This window comes from Myotis yumanensis, unplaced genomic scaffold (assembly GCF_028538775.1).
Source record: "Myotis yumanensis isolate MYYU_CA2020_CCGP unplaced genomic scaffold, mMyoYum1.0.hap1 SCAF_3, whole genome shotgun sequence".
NCBI lineage: Eukaryota > Metazoa > Chordata > Mammalia > Chiroptera > Vespertilionidae > Myotis > Myotis yumanensis.
The window spans coordinates 160240724-160263786 of record NW_027223754.1 but is presented as its reverse complement, the minus strand read 5'-3'; the positions used below and the strand labels follow the sequence as shown (position 1 = coordinate 160263786).

The 23063-nt window shown below is 36.3% G+C and overlaps 2 protein-coding genes across 3 annotated transcripts; both read left to right on the top strand.

Annotated features, from left to right (window-relative positions):
• Window positions 1-1983: 1983 nt before the first annotated feature.
• On the top strand, window positions 1984-10891 carry LOC139005465 (olfactory receptor 6C75-like). 2 transcript variants are annotated; one of them, XM_070407694.1, is made up of 2 exons: window positions 1984-2685; window positions 10655-10891. In XM_070407694.1, the coding sequence occupies exons 1-2, from the start codon at window positions 1984-1986 to the stop codon at window positions 10889-10891; spliced, it is 939 nt and encodes a 312-aa protein (XP_070263795.1). The 2 variants fall into 2 exon arrangements, with proteins under 2 accessions (XP_070263795.1, XP_070263796.1); XM_070407695.1 differs by having other exon boundaries at window positions 1984-2778; window positions 10748-10891.
• Window positions 10892-20031: 9140 nt separating this feature from the next.
• On the top strand, window positions 20032-20970 carry LOC139005464 (olfactory receptor 6C3-like). The gene has a single exon (XM_070407693.1). It carries the CDS (start codon window positions 20032-20034, stop codon window positions 20968-20970), a length of 939 nt encoding a protein of 312 aa, XP_070263794.1.
• Window positions 20971-23063: the final 2093 nt, after the last annotated feature.

Genomic DNA, 23063 nt, shown 5'->3' with positions numbered 1-23063 from the left:
AAAGAAATATCCAGGGAGAAAGACTACTTTGTTTTCCTCATCAATGTCTATATATTAAACATACATGATGTTGATAATAAAACTCTAATAATTTCCTTTAATGAAGTCATGCATGTACTCTTCACTTTACACTGTTCAGGCTGTTTCCTCTCTAATGAATGAATACCTTCTCTCATTTTTTTATATTCTAAGACCTAACTTTCCTCCTGTGAACTCACCTAGATATTATTGGAACCAACGTTTATTTATCCTTAAAAGTTTATTTTTATTCCTATACATCCCTTTTTAATGATAACACATGTTTTAAATAAGTTAGAAATAATAATTTTTATATTCTCAAACAGAAAACATTATTTTATCATAAGACCTTAATTATTTTATGTGTTAGAGGATGAGGATACTGAGGAAAGAAATTTTCCTAAGAGATATTGTTAAACTTTTTTATTTTAAAGAAATAAGCTATTATCTGGACTGTAGTATGTTGTACAAAATGCTGTACTTTTAAGGAGACAACTTTGGAAATCTTAATGCTGGTGTTGAACTTACTAGCTGTGCAAACCTGAACAGTCTGTCTCACTTAATATATGCCTCATGGTGAGACCAGCTATCTATACACATTTCTTTAACTGTGTGTTTGCCAAACATTTGAATAGTCTTATAAGAAGATATATACCTTTTAAAATTTGTGTCACACTATTTTGTGATTTATTATGTGTTTGAAATTTGCCAAATAATTCTCATCTCTTTTAGGCTATGATGATCTCCAAACTGTTTGTGTTTCAGTCTGTATTTTAGACAGAGAACAAAAAGGTAAGTATAAGAAAGGCAAGCAGATGGAGAGAAGTTTCACTGGTAAATAGTTCCGCTTTACAATTTTTTCTTACTAATTTACATATTTTTAGTCTTTTTATTTTTTCCCTCAAATTCACTATCCTAGCTCTCAAAAACCCTTCTTACCTCTCTAGGCTTCCATAAAGCTTTATCTTTGCCTTTATTTTTCTCTTTACTCCTTTCAACTCATATGATTTCATGAATCCATATTTGTATACTTCTCTCTGCTTCTTTTTTAAATTAAAATTTTAAAAATTGTTTTGAGAGAAAGAATCATTTATTTGTTGTTCCACTTACTTATGCATTCCTTGGTTGATTCTTCTATGGGCCCTGACTGGGGACTGAACCCTCAACCTTGGTGTATTAAGATAACACTCTAACCAACTGACCTACCCAGCCAAGGCTATTTCTCTCAGCTTTTATATTCCTTATTCTCACAAAACTGCAGTTTCTTCTTGCACAGACTGACATTACCAGACTGTACTTGCTGATTTTGTTTTAGGGTACAAATTGGTAAGTGCTTGGTTGCAACAGAGATGGAGGGGATGGAAATACTCTTGAGAACAGAATATTTTCCCCCAATACCTCCTAATCACTTACCTGGAATTGGATCTCATTAACCATGAAAATAAATGAGACAAGAATCAGGCTTTTGAATTTGCTCAGTTGAGTAAAATAGTAAATGTATACTAGCCTTGTTTATTGATGATGGCTAGGTTTGGGGTACGTGTGTGTGTGTGTGGGGGGGTAAATTATGAGCTTGCAGTGACATAATTTTGGTTCTAGGATGAAAACTTCTTTATTCAGTCAGGAAATGGCATGCCACCCTGACTCTTGAGTATTAACAAGAGAAAAAAAAAACATTTTCCTATGCTTTGAAAATCTCTCTAATCCCTCGAACTTACCCACATAACAACAATCAACAATTACTATTGCTATATAGGTTATTCTCTAGTACAATTTTCAACTACAGTTTTAACTATTTTTTTCCTGTCAAAACACCCATGTTTAAAACATAAAAGAGCAATGTATTTTTCTATCTGAAACATCACTTTGCTAACTTTACTTTCAACATTAATTATCATGGTTATTTTTCCATTGGGATCAACATTTTCTTCTTTTTTTTTCTATTCAGATATAGCAAGTATAGCAATGGGAAATCATACGAGAGTGACAGTGTTTATCCTAGCAGGTTTGACTGATGACCCACATTGGAAAGTTGTGTTATTCATCTTCCTGCTTCTCATTTACATGCTAAGCATCACTGGCAATCTGATCATCATCACACTCACCCTGCTGGATATTCACCTCAAGACCCCCATGTATTTTTTCCTTCGGAATTTTTCCTTTTTAGAAATTTCCTATACTAGTACATGCATTCCTAAATTTTTGCTTACTGTGGCAACAGGGGACAAAACCATTTCCTATAATTGTTGTATGACTCAGGTGTTTTTTGCCTTCCTTTTTGGAGCATCTGAATTTTACTTGCTGGCTGCTATGTCCTATGACCGCTATGTTGCCATCTGTAAGCCCCTGCATTACACAGTCATCATGAACAATAAAATCTGCACACAGCTTGTCCTCAGTTGTTGGCTGGCTGGTTTTTTTGTCATCTTTCCACCACTCATCTTAGGCCTGGACCTTGACTTCTGTGCCTCCAATATTGTGGAGCATTTCTACTGTGACTCTACTCCTCTTATGCAGATCTCCTGCACAGACACATGGGTTATTGAGCTGATGGGATTCATCTCTGCTTTGGTGACACTTGTGATCACATTGATAATGGTGATAATATCATATACTTATATTGCCTTGACCATTTTAAAATTCCCTTCAACTAGTCAGAGGAAAAAAGCTTTTTCGACATGTTCTTCTCACATGATTGTGATATCCCTTTCTTATGGCAGCTGTATTTTCATGTATGTTAATCCATCAGTCAAACAAAAGGTATCTTTTTCCAAGGGAATTTCTGTGCTCAATACTTCAGTTGCGCCACTTTTGAACCCTTTCATCTACACTTTACGGAACCAACAAGTGAAAAAAGGCTTTATGATTATGATCCACAGGGTTATTTTTTTCACAAAGAAATGAATGTCCTATTGCTCTGTCTATATAAAATAAATGAACAAAGGAACCCTTCATAATAACAGTATATCTAATAGTATCTTCCAGTTCATAGTTTCTCCTTCTTTTCCCGTTCTTTTCTAGGATGTTTACCTTTATCTCTTTGAAGCTTTATTTTCACAGAAATCGTTCTACATTAATTTTCTTTATTTTCTTCAATAGAGATATTTTGTGATCTCATTTTTTCCCCACACTGGATATGTAAATGAAATTGAGCTAAATTTTTAATCTGTCTTTTTCTATCTTTCAATTCTAATTAGTCAAGACTATGAAATATTATTTAATTTGAATTATGTTTTATGTAGCATGCAATGCAAAGTTTGTTATTGTACTTTATTTGTGATTATTGGTAACTTATTTAAAACTAATATTCATTTATATTTTCTGTAATACTACTGATTTATTGGTGCACATTCTATTTAAAATAATGAAAAGGAAACAGATTTGCAATAGTGTTGATGCTCATCTTTGAAAATGTTTGTTAATTAAAAATATGATTGTTATTTTACAGTACATTTTATAAAAGCTAGTTATTCATAAGTAATATTTGAAAAATAGCAAAGAAATAAAATAAAACAGGCAGGAAGAAAACCACATATAGTATATAATTGAGTAGACAATTATATAAATTTATGTAGCATTTGTAGAATGAACTAGAACTTAGGGTATATTTAGGTCATGAATATGATTTCAGGGAAAATGGTTACTTAAACAATTTATTATATTTTTTCATCATAATTTTGTTTTATCCATTTTGATAAAGTAGATTTAATAATTCTAAAACATTATCAAACTTTTAGAAATTTTAAGAGCAAGGAAATGAGAAAAAAATATGTATGTATAATTTGAGCCAAACTAATAAAAATAAAACCTGAGTTTCTCTTACTATTCTGATTAATTTTGATTCTGTCATATGTCAATCAGGATGAGTTAAGCGAACTCATCCAGATTGACATATAACAGATAATTCATCACTGAGCTATTCTGAAATGCTTTACTTAATATGTATTTCAATATCTGCCCTCTATAAGTTATTTACCTTAGAGGATGTTTGTGACTTTTAATAAGGATCACCAATATTTTTTAAGGTGAAATCATCTTGGCATGTGATTAGAATCTGTAAAACGTACAGATAATTCTCCCATAAGTGTAAGTTCTAGGCAGAAATGTGGTTTATTTCTGAATATCTCAAATGTAAGTTCCTATGTTTTAGAATATATTGATCATCTTTAGTGCTCTCTATTTCCCAACATGGCACAATCACTATAATCAGATTGTCTAAAAAATCTCTAATTTTAAGTTAGTCAGTCATAATTTGAAAATTTTAGTTATGCGTGTCCTTTTTTCTTATTTAATTTCCTGGAATTTTTCATTATTCATGATATTATTTACTAAACATTGAAGTCTGTATTCCATTGTGATCAAAATACTTGAAATATTCCATTCCTAATAAATATATTTTCTTGCTTGTTTAGAAATCTGATTTTGAAAAGTATCATCTTGCCTACATTTAGCTGTTATTGCCCTCACCACCTTTCACTTCACATTCTCTTCTCAGCCATCTTTTACTGGTTTATAGGCCACCAATTCAGTAACCTTTTAAACAGTGCCTTTCAAGATTAGTCATCTTTTTACTATCATAGTAATGAATATTTGCATTGCTTAGAACAATTGATCACTGCCTTAATAGTTAATAGAATTTTTTTGGATTAAATGAGATATTATTGTGTAGTTTTCTGTGATTATATGGGAGGTGTTTTTGTTTGTTTGTTTTGTTAATCCTCACCCAAGTTTATTTTTCCATTGATTTCTTAGAAAGGGTGGAAGGGGCAGGGGCAGAAAGAGAGAGAGAGAGAGAAAGAGAGAGAGAGAGAAACATCAATGTGAGAGAGACACATTGATTGGTTGTCTCCCCCTGAACGCACCCCGACCAGGGCTTGGGATCTACTTGCAACCCAGGTATGTGCCATTGGCCAGAATCGAACCCCGACCCTCAGTCCATGGGCCAATGCTCTGTTCACTGAGCCAAACTGGCTAGGGCTGGAGGTTTCTCTCTCTTTCTCTCTCTCTCTCTCTCTCTCACTCTCTCTCTCTCTCTCTCTCCATATATATATTTTGATCACAATGGAATACAGACTTCAATGTTTAGTAAATCATGCATGGGGGTGCGGGTGTCCCTCAGCCCAGCCTTCACCCTCTCTAATCTGGGACCCCTTGAAGGATGTCCAACTGCCAGTTTAAAGGTATTGGGCCTAAACCGGCAGTCAGACATCCCTCTCATAATCCGGGACTGCTGGCTCCTAACCACTCACCTGCCTGCTTGCCTGCTTGATTGCCCTTAACCACTCTGCCTGCTGGCCTGCTCACCCCCAATTGCCCCCCACCACCGACCTGCTAACCCCCAAATGCTCCCCACCAGCCTTATCACCCCCAACTGCCCCCTGTGTCACTGTGCTTGCCCCCAGCTGCCCCCCTGCCAGCCTGCTCACCCCCAACTGCCCCCTGATGGCCTGCTAGCACCCACCTTCCCTGCCCACTGGCCTGCTTATCCCCAACTGCCCCCTGATGGCCTGCTCACTCCAAATTGCCCCCCTGCTGTCCTGATCACCTCCAACTGACCCCCACTGATGGCCTGCTCACCCCCAACTGGCCCCCCTGCTGGTCTGCTTACTCCTATTCCCCATCAGCCTGATCGCCCACAACTGCCATCCCATCCAAGCTCCCGGCTTCTCCTTTTTTTTTTTTTTTTCCAGCAACTCCTTGAGTGGAGGCCAGGGTGGGCTGGAAGCAGGTATCTGGGATTTGTTTATCTTCTATAATTGAAACTTTGTAGCCTTGAGTGGAGCCCAGGGCTGGCCAGGACAGGTGGGAAGGTTGGCTTCCTCCATCGCCGGGGGTAACCCAAGCCTCCTGCTCACTCCAGCTCCGTGGCTGCCACCATTTTTGTTGGGTTAATTTGCATACTCACTCCTGATTGGCTGGTGGGTGTGGCTTGTGGTTGTAGCAGAGTGGTGGAGTGATGGTTAATTTGCATGTTTCTCTTTTATTAGTGTAGATAATATGCAAATTGGTCAGGACTCCGTCACATAATGACCAATCAGCAGGCTGCATGCACAGCAGGCAGGGATGGGCGGGGACTTGCACCATCTGGGACATGAGGCTGCCTCCCACCTGGAGCCCAGCCGGGTATGTGAGGCTGCCTCATTGGCTCCTCATGTGAAAGGTGAGCTTGAATCCTTATTCTTATTCAGTGTAGTGGAAAGTGGGAACTGGTTTATAGGATCCAGTCCCACTTGGGGAAATGTTACTACAGTCTGAGAGTAGTTGTAAAATGGGGATCATATTTATTTGCTCACAGGCTTGCTGTAGAACAGACAGAGTCACCATCCTCACAGAATCCAAGATGCCCCATGTGCAAACCTAGAATGAAAAGTCAGCAACACTCCACATGGCCAAGAACTAGAAACTGCCCTTTGAAAGGAGCATACGCAACAGAACTGTGAATCCTGGGAAGGCCAAAACTTAGCTATTATAAATTGTGCTGTTATGAACATAAGGGTACATATATCCTTTTCTATTGGTATTTCTGATTTTTGGGGATATATATTCCTAGAAGTGGGATTACTGGGTCAAATAGGAGTTCCATTTTTAACTTTTTTGAGGAAACTCCACACTGTTCTCCACAGTGGCTGCACCAGTCTGTATTCCCACCAGCAGTGAAGAAGGGTTCCTTTTTCTCTGCATCCTCTTCAGCACTTGTCATTTGTTGATTTGTTGATGATAGCCATTTTGACAGGTGTAAGATGGTACCTCATTGTCATTTTGGTTTGCATCTCTCAGATAATTACTGACTTTGAGCATATTTTCATATGTCTCTTGGCCTTCTGTATATCCTCTTTTGAAAAGTGTTGATTTAGGTCCTTTGCTCATTTTTTGACTGGATTGTGTATCTTCCTTTTGTTAAATTCTATGAGTCCCTTGTAAATTTTAGAGATTAAACCCTTATAAGAAATCACATTGGTAAATATGTTCTCCCATGCAGTGGCTTTCTTGTTATTTTGTTGGTGTTTTATTTTGCTGTGCAGAAGATTTTTATTTTGATGTAGTATCATTTGTTTATTTTCTCTTTAGTTTCCATTGTCCTATGAGCTCTATTGGTAAAGATATTCCTATGACATATGTCTGATATTTTGCTGCTTATGGAGTCTTCTAAGACTTTTATAGTTTCCCGTCTTACATGTAAGTCCTTTATCCATTTTGAGTTTATTTTTGTGTATGGTGTAAGTTAGTGGTCCAGTATCACATTTTTGCATGTATCTGACCAAATTTCCCAGCACCACTTATTGAAGAAACTGTCTTGACTCAATTGTATGCTCTTGGCTCCTTTGTCAAGTATTAATTGAGCATAATGACTTGGGTCGATTTCTGGGTTCTCTGTTCTGTTCCATTGCTCTGTATGTCTGTTCTTGTGCCAGTACCAGCCAATTTTAAGAACAGTGGCTTTGTAATACAGCTTGATGCTAGGTATTGAGATCCCTCCTCCTTTGTTCTTTTTTCTCAGCATTGCTGCGGCTATTTGGGGTCTTTTTATATTCCATATAAATTTTTGGATAGTTTGTTCTAGGTCTGTGAAATATGCCATTGGTTTTTTAATGGGGAGTGCATTGAATCTATAGATTGCTTTGGGTAGTATGGACATTTTAATGATGTTGATTCTACCAGTCCATGAACATGGTATATTCTTCCATCTGTTTATGTCTTCTTCTATCTCTTTTTTCAATGTGCTGTCGTTTTCTGAGTTCAGGTCTTTAACATCCTTAGTTAAGTTTATTCCTAGGTGTCTTACTTTTGTTGGTGCAATGGTAAATGGGATTGTTTTTTTCACTTCTCTTTCTGAGAGTTCATTATTGGTGTATAAAAAGGCCATAGATTTCTGGGTGTTAATTTTGTATCCTGCTACATTGCTGAATTCATTTGCTAAGTCTAATAGATTTTTTTTAATGGAGTCTTTGGGGATTTCTATGTACAATATCCTGCTGTCTGTGAATAATGACAAGTTTCAATCTTCTTTTCCAATTTGGATGCCTTTTATTTCTTCTTCTTGTCTGATCACTATGGCTAGCTCTTCCAGTACTATGTCAAATAGGAGCGGTGAAAGTGGACATCCCTGTCTTGTTCTTGTTCTTAGGGGGAAGTGGTTTTGGTTTTGCCCATTGAGTATGATGTTGGCTATAGGTTTGTCATAATAAGGCTTTTATTATGTTGAGGTATAATCCCTCTAATCCCTCTTGCTGAGAGTTTTTATCAAGAAAAGGTGCCCTAACCCATTTGGCTCAGTGGATAGAGTGTCCGCCTGTGCAGCTGATTGATGTTTGCAGCTCTCTCTCTCTCTCTCTCTCTCTCTCTTCAACTCTGTAAAAAATAAATAAAATATATTTTTTTAAAAAAGAAAGGGTGTTGGATTTTGTCAAATGCTTTTTTTGCACCAATGGATATGCTTATGTGTTTTTTATCTTGCAATCTGTTTATGTGCTGTATCACGTTTATTGTTTTGCGGATATTGTACCAGTCTTGTATTCCTGGAATAAATCCCACTTGGTCATGGTGTATGATCTTTCTAATGTAATGCTGATCTGATTTGCTAGAATTTTGTTAAGATTTTTAGCATCTGTTTTCATCAGGGATATTGGCCTCTAAATCTCTTTCTTTGTAGTTTCTTTATCTGGATTTGGGATGAGGATGATGCTGGCTTCATAGAAAGAGCTTGGAAGTTGGCCTTCCTCTTGAATTTTTGAAATAGTCTGAGAAGGATAGCCTTTAGTTCTTCCCTAAAGGTTTGATAAAACTCCCCTCTGAAGCCGTCTGGTCCAGGGTTTTTGTTTGCTGGAAGTTCTTTGATCACTGTTTGAGTTTCATCAGTAGTTGTTGGCCAATTCAGGTATTTTTATTCTTCCTGATTGAGCTTTGGACGGTCCTATTTTTCTAGGAATATGTCCATTTCTTCTAGGATGACCAGTTTGTTGGAATAGAGTTGTTCATAGTATTTTTGTACAATCCTTTGTATTTCTGTGGGGTCTGTTGTTATTTTACCTCTTTCATTTCTGATTTTGTTTATTTGGGTCCTCTCTCTTTGTTTCTTGATGAACATGGCTAGAGGTTCATAAATCTTTATCCTTTCAAAGAACAAGCTTTTATTTTTATTGATCTTTTGTATTGTTTTTTGGTCTATGTCAATTATTTCCACTCCGATCTTTATTATTTCCTTTCAACTGGTCACTCTTGGCTTTTCTTGCACCTCTCTTTCTAATTCTTTAAGTTGTAGAGTTAGGTAATTTATTACCAGTTTTTCTTGTTGTTTTTTTTTTTTGAGGGTTTTTTTTTGAGGTAGGCCTGTAATGCTACTAACTTCCCTTGCAGGACTGCTTTCGCTGTATCCCATAGATTTTGGATTGTTGTGTTTTCATTGCCATTTGTTTCCAGGATACCTTTTATTTCTTCTTTGATCTCTTTGGTAATCCAATCATTGTTTAAGCATGCTACTTAGCCCCCACGTGTTTGAGTTTTTTCATTCTTTTTATTGTAGTTGATTTCTAATGTTATGAGATTTTGATCTGAGAAGATGCTTGATATGATTTCTATCTTCTTGAATTTGAAGTGAATTTGCCTGTGCCCTAATATGTCATCTGTCTTTGAAAATGTCCCATGTGCACTTGAGAAGAATGAACATTCTGTAGCTTCCATGTGAAATGTTCTGAAGATGTCAGTTGGTTCCATCTGATCTAGTGAGTCATTTAGGAATTCTTTTTTTTTTCTTTCTGATTTTTGTTTAGAGAATTTATCCAGTGGTGTCAATGGGGTATTACTACTAAAGTCCCCTACTGTGAGTATATTGCTGTAGTACTCTCCCTTAATATCTTCCAGAAGTTTTTTTATGCATTTGGGTGCTCCTGTATTGGGTGCATATATGTTTACAAAAGTTATATCCTCTTATAGAATTGCTCCCTCTAGTATTATGAAGTGGCCTTCCTTCTCTCTTGTTAGGGCCTTCACTTTAAGGAATAATTTGTCAGATGTAAGTATTGCTACCCCAGCTTTTTTTCATTTCCATTTGCCTGAAAATTTTATTTCCATCCCTTCACTATCAATCTGTGTGAGTCCTTTGTTCTGAGGTGGGTTTCTTGTAGACAAGATATATGGGTCATGTTATCTTATCCATTCAGCTCCCTCTGTCTTTTGATTAGAACATTTAATCCATTTTCATTTAAGATTATTATTAATAGGTACTTGTTTATTGCCATTTTTATTCTTTATGCCTGTGTTCCTTCTTCCCTTCCTATTTCTTCTTTTTACTGCAGTCCCTTTAGCATTTCTTGCATTGCTGGTTTGGTGGTAATAAACCCCCTTAGCCCTTTTTTATCTGTGAAGCTCCTGATTTCACCTTCAATTTTGAATGATAGCCTTGCTGGGTATAGTGTTCTTGGATTCAGTCCCTTGCTTTGCATCACTTTGTATATTTCATTCTATCACCTTCTGGTCTGATGTGTTTCTGTTGAGACATCAGTTGATAGTCTGTTTGGAGATCCCTTATGGGTAACTTTCTGTCTCTCTCTTTGCTATTCACTTTGGGTTTGGTGATTTTATCGTATGTGTACATTATCAAGACTATTTTGAGAATCCCATCTGCCATTCAGAGGAAAAGGCTTTCTCCACTTGTTCCTCTCATATGATTGTCATTTCCATTTCTTATGGAAGCTGTATATTCATGTATGCTAATCCCTCTGCAAATGAAAAGGCATCATTGATCAAAGGAATAGCTATTCTCAATACCTCTGTTGCCCCCATGCTCAACCCCTTCATTTACACCCTGAGAAACCAGCAAGTAAAACAAGCTTTCAAAGACATGGTCCATAAAGTAGTATTTTCTACAAATAAATGATTTTTTATTTTGTCAGAAATAAAGGGCACTCTCAAAGAGCAATTAAGTGAAATCTTGAAATTCCTAAACATCTATGTAAGTGTGCATTTTTTCTAAAGTCTCTTCATATGCCATTTTATAGTTAATATTTTTTCATTATTTCCACTTCCATACTGTTTCTCCAATACATTCTTAATTGACTTATTTAAAAATATACTTAAGTTTATTTCTTCTACTGAATATTCTGGAAATGAAATGTATTTATTTGAGATATACTCGTATTCTAGAGTGTAATGTAAAAAAATAAGTCTAATTCTGTTAATATCAGTCCCTAAAAGATGCATATAATATCACATTGTATATTAAAAGTAGAATTTCCAAATGAGTGTGTAATTTCTTGTATATTATCAAAAGATTGATAATTTTTAACATTTAAAGGATCTAAATGTTCTAATATTACTGTACATTAAATGAAGTCCGAAGAGGTAATATGTACTTGTGCATTGCACTTTAAATGCAGTGCTTTATACTTTCTGAAAATTACTTCATATTTTCAAGGTAAGTAGAAATCACAATGTTAAGTGTTATTTATAGAATTTCTATGTTTCTAGCATTTTAGAGAATATTTTCATTAAAAACATTCAGAATAGATGCAAAACAACTAAAACACATGTTGCTGTCCTGAACTCACTCAGCAGCTTTATGACAGTTATTTTGAATTATTTCTTAGGTATTCATTTTCCTCCATTTTTTTAAGAGTCTGTTTAATGGAGATTTGTTTTGTTTCTTTGACTGGGACACTTACCTACACATTAGAAAAAGTAACCACCTCTCCCAGTCTTTTTAAACAGGATTCGTACAGGGGAGGACCATCACTATTCAGTCCACCTAGAGATTCTGGGGCCTCTCTAACCTTTTCTGAGGATGAAGCATCTCAGACTTGTGTTTGGAGATTCTTAATTAGAAGATCTTGCCCATGTAAACAAATAAAAATAAAAAGATGACGCTCCTAATCTCTTGCTCGCTCTGTTTCAGTCTGCTGTAACTCAGCTCCTTGAAGCAATGGCCTGCCACCCAGCTCAGTATGTTCTCAGCAGCTTTCAGGCATCCTGAGTATGTCAGGTCCCATGAGGGCTCCAAGACAGGCTAAAGGGACACCAGTCCTAGAACAGCCACTGAAAAGCCCAAACATTGGACTCAGGTTTCACTCATGTTTTCTTCCTGGGAGAGGGGCCACAAGCTGTATTGGCTTCAATCTGCTGCTGTAAATAGGTCCTATGAAGCATGAAATTTTCAAAAATTCCTTTCATAGTGTCATAAAACATACATTCTTTACATTAATCTTTCTAAATTAGTTGAACCTCTTTATGGCCTAGAGCAGTGGTCGGCAAACCACATGCGGCTCTTTGTCCCCTTAAGTGTGGCTCTTCCACAAAATACTGACTTCTGCACATGGGCCACGAAGTTTCAATCACACTGTACGTGCGCGCCCGCATGTGGTATTTTGTGGAAGAGCCACACTCAAGAGGTCAAAGAGCCGCATGTGGCTCGCGAGCCGCAGTTTGCCGACCACTGGCCTAAAGGATGGTCAGAGATTTGTAAATGTTTCTTGTACATTTGGAATTTATAGGTAATGCTAGTTGAGTGCAGTGTTCTATATAAGTCAACTAGGTTAAGTTTATTAACCATATGATTTAATTTGTACTTTTACTGTTTTTATCATTACTGAGTTATTGAAATCTCCTTATAGAGCTATGGAGTGGTTTCTCTTTGTAGTTATGTCAATTTTTTATTTAAAAAAATATTATCACTGTTTTTGTGCAGACACAAATTTAAAACTGTTATGTATTTTTAGTGACCAAACCTATCTTATCATTATGAAAAAAACACCAATTTCTCTCCTTCTGAAGTGCACTTTTATCAATAACATCTACAGTGACTAATATTGATATAACTATACTAGCTTTTAAAAATAACATATACATCACTGACACTTTATTTTTTCAATCATTGACTTTTGAGTGGATACTGGCATATTATACAGAACATCTGCAACTAAGTATATACTTGTATTTATGGGTTAACTTGTTTTGTTATTAGGTCCTCCCAATAAGGCCATATATGTGGATAGAGGAAGAGAATGTAAATCAGGAGAAATTCGTTTTAAAAGAGTCTGAATCACCTGTTCATAAGCCTCCTGGACCTGCTCAAATCTGCTCTCTTAAGGACTATCTCCCTTTGATGATAGGTTGCTGCTATGATAGAATGACCAGCGTTATAACTCAGAGGGTCCAATAACAGTCAGTTCATTATAGCAAGCTCAAACCTAATCATGAGTTGATGATGCCCTATGGTTTGACCTTTAGTCTCTACTAGATGCCAGTCATAAGCCAGACGGTGCTGTTCAAAAGAAGAGTGCATTTCTGCAATACGTTGCTCCATAATCACAGTCTGTGCTATGAATCTTCCAATAGTGGCAAAGCAAAGTGCCATACAGCATCCCTGTTAGTCATTGACACTTCAAGTAGCATTAGAATTTCTTGATCATCTGGGTCAAGTGGAAGAACACTAACACTAACATCAATACTAAATGTTATAGGGAAAATCAAGCATGCAGTAATAATTAAGTCATCTTGGAAAACAAGCAATATGAGAGGGCTAACCATAGAGATATTAAAGTATAATATAAAGCTTCTATAATCAAACTATGCACTCAAGCATGAAGAGTGAGAAATTAATGTAGTAAAAATATAAGTGGTGCATTTTAAGTATACTTATTTGAATAATTTTAACTTTTAAAATATTCTTATTGCCCTGGCTGGTTTGGTTCAGCTGATGGAGCGTCAGCCTGTGGACTCAAGGGTCCGAGGTTCGGTTCCGCCAAGGGCATGTGCCTGGGTTGCGGGCACATCCCCAGTGGGGGGCGTGCAGGAGGCAGCTGAATCAATGTTTCTCTCTCATCGATGTTTCTAATTCTCTATTCTTCTCCCTCTCTCTTCCTCTCTGTAAAAAATCAATAAAATATATTTTAAAAAATAAATAAATAAATAAAATATTCTTATTGTTTCACATATTCCACAGACAAATTTAAATGAGCAAGAATGGGAAAAACCTCTATGTAAGTGAACATAATTATAAAATAAATCAATAACTATGGAAAGAATAAAGAATTGATACAAGTAATTGTTCAAGATAGTATTTTGATAATTGGTCATCAGTAGTACAGACACTGCAAAATTTTTTTGAACTTTATTTAGTAAATTTTTAAAAATAATAATGGGAGTGTAACAATTCCCATTAAAATATTTTGTGTGTGTGTTGTAGAATTGAGTACTTGACAAGTAAATAGATTGTTGGAGTCAGACTTCTAAGTGCAGAGGAAAAGAGATACAAATGTGGTATAAGAGAAGAAAAATTATATGTTAATGTACTGGAATACAAAATGTCAATTTAGGACTATTTTTATAAATGCATTTTTCTCTGTTGCATGGGAATTCCAACGAATAACAATAATCCAACATCAAGGAGCCCACCAAGCATTTAGATCTTGGGCTGTAGGTACCATTGTTTTGCTAAAACATAACCTCTGAGAACTAGAGAAATGGCCGATAGATATGTAAAAAGGTGTTAAACATCACTAATCATCAGGGGAATGCAATCAAAACCACAGTGAAGTATCACCTCACACAGTCAAAGTGGGTATCATCAAAAATTCAACAAAGAACATGTTGGCTGGATGAGAGAAGGTGAAGGGATTAACCAAAGAACATATAGGCATTACGCATAGACACACACAGTAATATGGTGATGGCCAGAGGAAAAGAAGGGAGGCTGGGTGAAGGTGGATAAAGAACAGGGAGAATTGGGGACATACGTTATCGTGACAAAAATAAAAATGTTAAAAAGCACATGTAGGTGAGGATGTAGAGAAAAGAGAGACCTTGTGCACTGTGGTGGGATTGGAAGTTGATGCTGCCACTATGGAATCCAGTATGGAGATTTCTCAAAGCACTAAAAATAGATCTTTCATATGACCCAGCAATCCCACATCTCGGTATTTAACCGAAGGAACCACCCCGCCACTAATTTGAAAAGTTATATGCACCCCTATGTTCACTGAAGCATTATTTACAATAGCCAAGATATGTAAGCAATCTAGATATCCATCAATAGATGAATGAATAAAGTACATGTGGGATATTACTCAGCATAGAAAAGAATGAAATCTTGCCATTTGCTACAACAAGTATGAACCTCGGGGGTATTATGCTAGGTGAAATAACTCAGACAGAGAAAGGCAAATACTGTATGGTTTTACTTATATGTGGAATCTAAAAAAAAAACAAACAAAACAAATGAACATACAAAACAAAACAAAAACACACTCATAGAAACAGAGACCAAAGAGAATAGTTACCAGATGGGCGGGGTGGGGGATGGCAAAAAAGGTGAAGGGGAATATGGTCAATAATATTGTGATAAGTTTGCATGGTTTTCAGAGAAGTCTTAAAATATTTGGATCTTTTACTCACTCCGATTTAATAAATTTTGTTTTTGGATTTTTAACATGCTATGGCAAAATGTTATTTGTAATTTAATTTCTTCCTCCATTTTCTGTGAGGAGTGAAACCTGGTAGTTATACTATGTATTTCTTTTTAAATCCTTCCCAGAGGACATGTTTAGAAAGAGGAGGAGATGGAGAGAGAGAGAGAGAGAGAGAGAGAGAGAGAGAGATTGAAGTGAGAGGGAAGCATAGATCAGTTGTCTTTCACATGTGCCCCTACTGGGGATCAAACCCAAAAACCAGGTATGTGTCCTGACTGGGAATCAAAACCACAACCTTTCGGTGCAGGACACTCCACCCAACTGAGCTACTCCTGCTGGGCTGAACTATGCATTTCATTGGTTTAAAACCTAGTCAATTACAAACCAGTGGTTCACAGTTCAAATCCCTGTCAGAGCACATGTCCAGGTTGCAGTCGGGGCATGCAAGAGGCAGCCAATCAGTGATTCTCTCTCATCATTGATGATTCTATCTCTCCCTCCCTCTCCTTTTCTCTCTGAAATCAATAAAAATATACTTAAAAAATAAAACCTAGCCACTAATCAACCTGATAATTACTTGCACATAACTGGATACAATATTAAAAAGCAGATGTCCTACTAGAGTGTGGACAGAAGGGTAATGGGTATAAGTCAGTCTAAAGCTAGAAAGCTATTAGGAACTAGTAATAAATAACAAAAGTAGAAAATAAGGGAGTGAGAAAGTGATCAAGAAAGAGAGACAGGCAACTCAGCATCTAGGAGACTGAGAAAATATATTATGGAAAAGAAACATGTCTAATAACAATTTTCAAATGAAATGCAGTGCTTTGTGAGATAGAAACTCACTCTCCTTTTCTCTAAGAAAGTCAATTAAGGCTGCATTACTCACAAATATGAATACGGTGAAGGTAAGATACTTAATATCTACCTGTGTCCGACTCAATATAAAAAATAATAATACCTCAAAGCTTATTTGTTGTCTGTTTGGTAGGGAAATGAGCTAATTTAAGTTTATAATCTAGGTCTGGTAATCAATAAAATCTTTAAAAAATATCGCTAAAGGTATTCTTATTAAAGAGTTTAAGATACAGCCGAAACCGGTTTGGCTCAGTGGATGGAGCGTCGGCCTGCGGACTGAAGGGTCCCAGGTTCGATTCCGGTCAAGGGCATGTACCTGGGTTGCGGGCACATCCCCAGTGGGAGATGTGCAGGAGGCAGCTGATCGATGTTTCTCTCTCATCGATGTTTCTAACTCTCTATCTCTCTCCCTTCCTCTCTGTAAAAAATCAATTAAAAAAAAAAAAAGAGTTTAAGATACAAAATATAAATAGATTCAGTATTTGGATAAAATAAAGGCAAATGAAAAGAATTTCCATAAGTAGACAATTTGTTTCACTATTTCTACTGAAATATCCTATATAATCAATGCCTAGGTGGAGTCACACCCTTGTGCAGCACCCTCGCATGACGATGTCACAAGATGGCCATGCACATAGCGGTGCTTTGTGCTGTGAGGCCCAGGGGTCCTGCAGCTCTGTGTGGAGCAGAGGAGGCCAGTCCTGGTGTCTCCACCACCTCGTGTGGAGGAGGCGGGTCCCAGTGGAGGAGGCAGTTTGCGGCAGGGGAGGGAGGTTGTGGTTGATCAGGCCAACAGGGGAGGGCAGTTGGGGTGATCAGCCTGGCAGGGGAGCGGTTAGGGGGCGATCAGGCTGGCAGACAAAAGCAGTTAGGGGCAATCTGGCAGGCAGGCAGGCGAGCAGTTAGGAGCCAGCGGTCCCAGATTGTGAGAGGGATGTCTGACTGCAGGATTGTGAGAGGGATTTCCTAAACTGGCAGTTGGACGTTCCCTGAGGGGTCCCAGATTGGAGAGGGTGCAGGCCGGGTTGAGGGACACCCCCCTTCCCCATGCATGAATTTTGTGCACCGGGCCTCTAGTGTTTAATAATTTTAATGATTATTTTAATGTATGTCAATTATAAATTCAACACATCTTGATGTCTACATATTGTCCTATGTTGTAACTAGTACTTTGTTCATTCTTTCTTTTTCCTCCTACCCCAATTTCATATATTCTCATCTTTCACTCCTGGCATTAAATGCACACATAGTTTATGTCCCTATTTATAATTGTGAATAAATAAAACTAACTTGATAAATGTAAAGTTCATATTATACATGTGTATATATAGTATGTGAATATTATATTCTAGTTATAAAAGTTATATCTCTCATTGCAGAAAATGTGAAAATAAACAAGTTAAAAATATCCAATGCCTGATTTCCAAGTATTTATTTTCTTGGTTTATAAATATTCTCACAATGAAAAGATGTCATATTCACAAATATAGGCAAAGGAATTTAGTAATGTTAGGATTTCATGAAAGATTTTTTTGTTTGTTTTTTTTCATTTTTTTATTGTTTTATTGCTTAAAGTATTACAAAGGGTATTACATATGTGTCCTTTTTTTCCCCCCCACCCTTGACAATCCCCTGGCCTCCCCTACCCCCCAGTGTCTTATGTCCATTGGTTATGCTTATATGCATGGGTACAAGTCCTTCGGTTGATCTCTTACCCCCCTCCTTCCTGCCCCCCAACCCTCCCTGGCCTTCCCGCTGCAGTTTGACAATCAGTTTGAGGCAGCTCTGCCTCTGTATCTATTATTGTTCATAAGTTTATAATGGTGTTTATTATCCATGAATGATTTTTGTTTTTTTATTTTTATTGATTTCAGAGAGGAAGGAGAGGGAGAAAAAGATAGAAACATCAATGATGAGAGAGAACTATTGATTGGCTGCCTCTTGTAGGCCCCACACTGGAGATCAAGCCCCCAACCCAAGCATGTGCCCTAACTGGGAATCAAACCTTGACCTCCTGGTTCATAGGTCAATGCTCAACCACTGAGCCACTCTGGCTGGGCATGAAAGTAAATGATATGGTGAAGGAAAGTAGTCAAATGCAATAAAAGCAACTCATAGGAAATATTGCTATGATATTAGTAGCAATGGGCCATGGGAAGGGTTTCTGTCAATTCAGAGTCAATATTGGGATAAAACTCCTCATCAGTCTTTAACATATTGTTCATTTCAGAAGACAATCAAGTCATACCAGAAATGCAATGCAGTGTTTTGTACCATTTCATTCTGGGACAGTAAAGAACTCTTCTCTAGTTTGCCAAAATTCAGGACCTGTAAGCACATGAACCTTCCTGTGGTTTAAGTCCAGAATCTTTATGAGAAAAAAATGGACAATGATAAAAGAGTCATATTATAAATCAAACTTTCACACACTCAATATACATCTTGTTTATATATTTGCCTCATTTTTCTCAACCATTTTGTTTTTTAATCTTTATCAATATTTATAAAAATGAATCATCTGTATCTGTTAATGATGCCTCTCTTTGCCACTCCGCTTACTTAATGAACTCCCCTGAGCCAACAGGAAAGACACAGATAAAATAAGTCCAGTTCCACTCGTGTGACATATATAAAGAAGAACATTCCTATTTCCTATTTCTTAAAACAGCATTTGCAGGAAAATATCACAGTCTCTGAAGTATAAGGGAAATATATTTAGGTTTTATAAGTGTGTAATCATAGAATTACAAAATATTTATTTGAAATGTTTCCATAAATACAAGGAAAATCTTTAATAAATGTTTTTATTTATTTATTTACTTGTCCACCCAGGTGTATTTGGATCTCAGGTGAGAGACAAAAAGCAGAAATGAGTTGTATGATAATATGTTCCAAAAATTTTACAGTACCAGGAATAAAGGATATTGTCAAATATTACTAGTCTAAAAAAAAAAAGAGAGAGAGGACTATGATCCCCGAGAGTCATGAAAAAGTTAAGTTTCCACACTTGTTCTGACCGTACAATAAAAATAAAATAAATTGCTAACTCAATTTATCAACTCTAAAGTTATATAAATATTTAAGCCAATTAGACAGTTAAATTTGAGACTAAGTCAAGAAGAACCAAGAAGTAAGTAAATTTGTTATTCTTCAATATAATATTCTATTTTGTTCAAATGTTTAAAAATGTTATTTGCATATGTATTTGTGGGTTTACATCCCTTTTTATATTAAAAGTTAAGTAATTGTTTAATATCAAGAAGACTATTAATGGAGTCCTACAGCAAGAATTCAGAAATAAGTTTTGGGTTGTTCAATTACTTTTTCTAAGTTTAATGGTATTCTTTTATAGAAATCAGATTATAAAAAGTGATTCCATATTAGAATACCTCCTAACGATCTGTTAGAATATTTTAAAAGGAGCTAAATATTTCAATAAATACTTGCAAGCTTAATTTTAAAGAAACATTAGAAAAATAGCTTTTGTTTAAATATTAGCACAAGATTTTTTCCATGGTCTATGTGTTTTCAAAGAAAAGAGATTATATTTAATTTCAGTTAATATTCATTACTTCAATGTAAGGTTGATGAAATTGGAGAGAGTGGCTGAAGGGAAACGTGTTTTTGAATTTCATAGATTATTTATCATCATAGATATTTTTAAAATTCCATACTCAATTCTCAAACCTGTTTTAACTTTTTTATGTTCCGTAGGGGAAATACATTTTCTGTTGTAAAGCAGGGGGAAGGATCCGCAATGAGAAATCGCACAGTACCCTCAGAATTCATTCTTCTAGGGCTGTCAGATGATCCCGAGCTTCAGATTGTGATTTTTCTCTTTTTAGTTATCACATATATATTAAGTGTCTCTGGAAATTTCACCATCATCACTCTCACCTTGGTGGATTCTCATCTACAGACCCCTATGTATTTCTTCCTCAGGAACTTCTCTGTATTAGAAATATCCTTTACAACTGTCTGTATTCCTAGATTTTTAGGCACAATTATCACCAGAGACAAAACTATTTCATACAATACTTGCACAGCTCAATTGTTTTTCTTCATCTTCATGGGTATAACTGAATTTTACCTTCTAACTGCCATGTCCTATGACCGCTATGTAGCCATCTGCAAGCCCCTGCATTATACAACTATCATGAACAAAAGAGTCTGCATCTTGCTTGTCTTTTGTGCTTGGCTGGCAGGATTCTTAAATATCTTCCCACCAGTTATTCTTTTTCTCCAGTTAGATTACTGTGGCTCCAATGTCATCGATCACTTTGCCTGTGACTATTTCCCCCTCTTGCAATTATCCTGCTCAGACACCTGGCTCCTGGAAGTGATTGGTTTTTACTCTGCAATAGTGATTCTGCTTTTCACTTTGGCGTTAATAATTCTATCCTACACGTTCATCATTAGGACAATTCTAAGACTGCCTTCTGCCAGCCAGAGAAAAAAGGCATTTTCTACATGCTCCTCTCACATGATTGTCATTTCCATCTCTTACGGAAGCTGCATATTCATGTATGCCAACCCTTCAGCAAAAGAAAAGGCATCATTGACCAAAGGAGTAGCTATTCTGAATACTTCGGTTGCTCCTATGATGAATCCGTTTATATATACCCTGAGGAACCAGCAAGTAAAGCAAGCTTTTAAAGATGCTTTTCAAAAGGTTATGTTTTTCTCTGGTAAGTGAATGTACTAATAACATTAAATGGATAAAGTTCTTATCAATGACTTCTATTATTCATACTCTCTCAAAACACTCTTTGCTTCATTACAGTTATTTTCCCTTTGTTATTTCCATATTAAAATTTCTCAAATGTTATACTCAATAAATTTGAAAAAGCTAGTTATTGCTTCAGAGTATTCTGCCAAATATTTTATTCAAATGTACTTTGGTGAAGTAAAAAAAAAAATCTAATGATTGTGATTTAAGTAAAAGCCTCTTTTGAAGATGTATAGGGCATTTAATTGGAAAGAATGTCAAGATAGATGTGAAATTCTGAACTTACCATTCTTAACAAGTAATAAAAGTGAATGCTATTAGAAACTTTTGATTTTATTTGGCATTTGCATGAAATCAAATTGTCACCATCACCAGGAGGTTGGGAGCAAAATATAAACATCTATATAAATATATTAAATGATTGTAACTCCTATATTAAAATTCTTATCCTATATAATAAAAGCATAGTATGCAAATTGTCCCCTCGACTGGGAATTGTCTGGGAGTTCGACCAGGGGGCAGGGCGGGCCGGGGGAAAGGAGGGAGGCCCTGGCCAGCAGCTGGCAGCCGAAAGGCACTAGGACCTCTAGTTAATAATAATTATAATATAATGAGAAGGAGAAGAAAGAGAGGTAGAAAAAAAATTTTTTCAGCAATTACCAGATGCTAGAGTTATTGTTTTCTTTATATTGGCTCATTTAATCCTGCCAATAACTTTATGAGGCACCTACAATTATTATCATCTTTTAGTCAGAGGTATTTTTCTTCAGTTAGGTTAACTACCTCCCAAAATTAAAATGAATGTAAATAATGTATGTAGAGAACAGACAATGTAAAATATATCAAGTAAAATGCGTGAAATTATAATAAACTGGTAAGAGTTCAACTTTCTGGAGAACTGCACTTTAGTTGGAAGATCTACAAATGACTTAGGGATTTGAGAATTAAGGAAAGAGAAATTTTAAACATCTGTTTAAAATATTCTGCACACTCTACTTCAATTAGGCAAACTGTAAGCAATATTTATTTTAAAAAAACCTCTTAGAAAGTGAGTATTATTATTTCTAATTTACAGGTGAATGAACAGGAGGAAACTGAGGTCCAGAGTTTTTTGTCACAGAGATTGTAGCTTTCAAACTGGGATTTAAATCACTTTTCTTTAATCTCAAAATCCAGAATAATAGGATTACTTTCATTTTTGTACTGGCTTTCACTAGTAATAATTATGTGTAGAAGTTCATGTTAAATATTAGAATAGTTAAAGGACTTTTGGATGTGTGATGAACTCACTTAGGTTTTACTTACTGATGACAGGTGTTGGGGATATAGTGATGACAAATAATGACTCTTGCCCTAGATCAGTGGTTCTCAACTTTGGCTGCACATTAGAATCACCTGGGAATCTTTTTAAAATCCTGATTTGGGGATTTTAAAAAGATTCCCAGGTGATTCTAATGTACAGCTAAGGTTGAGAACCACTGCCCTAGATGGTTTTGCTTAGTCACGCAGCGGTTCTCAACCTGTGGGTCGCAACCCCTTTGGCAGTTGAACGACCCTTTCACAGGGGTCGCCTAACACCATCCTACATATCAGATATTTAAATTACGATTCATAACAGTAGCAAAATTACAGTTATGAAGTAGCAACGAAAATAATTTTATGGTTGGGTCACAACATGAGGAATTGTATTTAAAGGGCCAGAAGGTTGAGAACCACTGGTAGTGGTAGAGCATCCGCCTGCAGACTGAAGGTACTTGGTTCGATTCCAGTCAAGGGCATGTACCTCGGTTGTGGGCTCCTCCTGGGCCCAGGTCCTGGTCAGGGCTTGTGCAGGAGGCAACCAATCAATGTGTTTCTCTCACATCTATGTTTCTCTCTGTTCTACTCTCTTTCTAAAAATCAATGAAAAAATATCCTCAGGTGAGGATTAGAAATAAATTTAAAAATAATGATTCTTGCCCTAAATAACCTCAAATTCTAACAGGAAGCAAAATATAACATAATTAAAATTTAATTTGATAAATGCAACAAGTTAGGTCTAAGTTGCCTATAAGCCTGAT

Coding starts and splice junctions, on each gene's coding strand:
- LOC139005465 (XM_070407694.1), top strand. CDS start 1,984: ATGGGAAATCATACGAGAGTGACAGTGTTTATCCTAGCAGGTTTGACT. Junction 2,686..10,654: donor CAACTAGTCAGAGGAAAAAA/GCTTTTTCGACA, acceptor TCAGAGGAAAAG/GCTTTCTCCACTTGTTCCTC.
- LOC139005464 (XM_070407693.1), top strand. CDS start 20,032: ATGAGAAATCGCACAGTACCCTCAGAATTCATTCTTCTAGGGCTGTCA.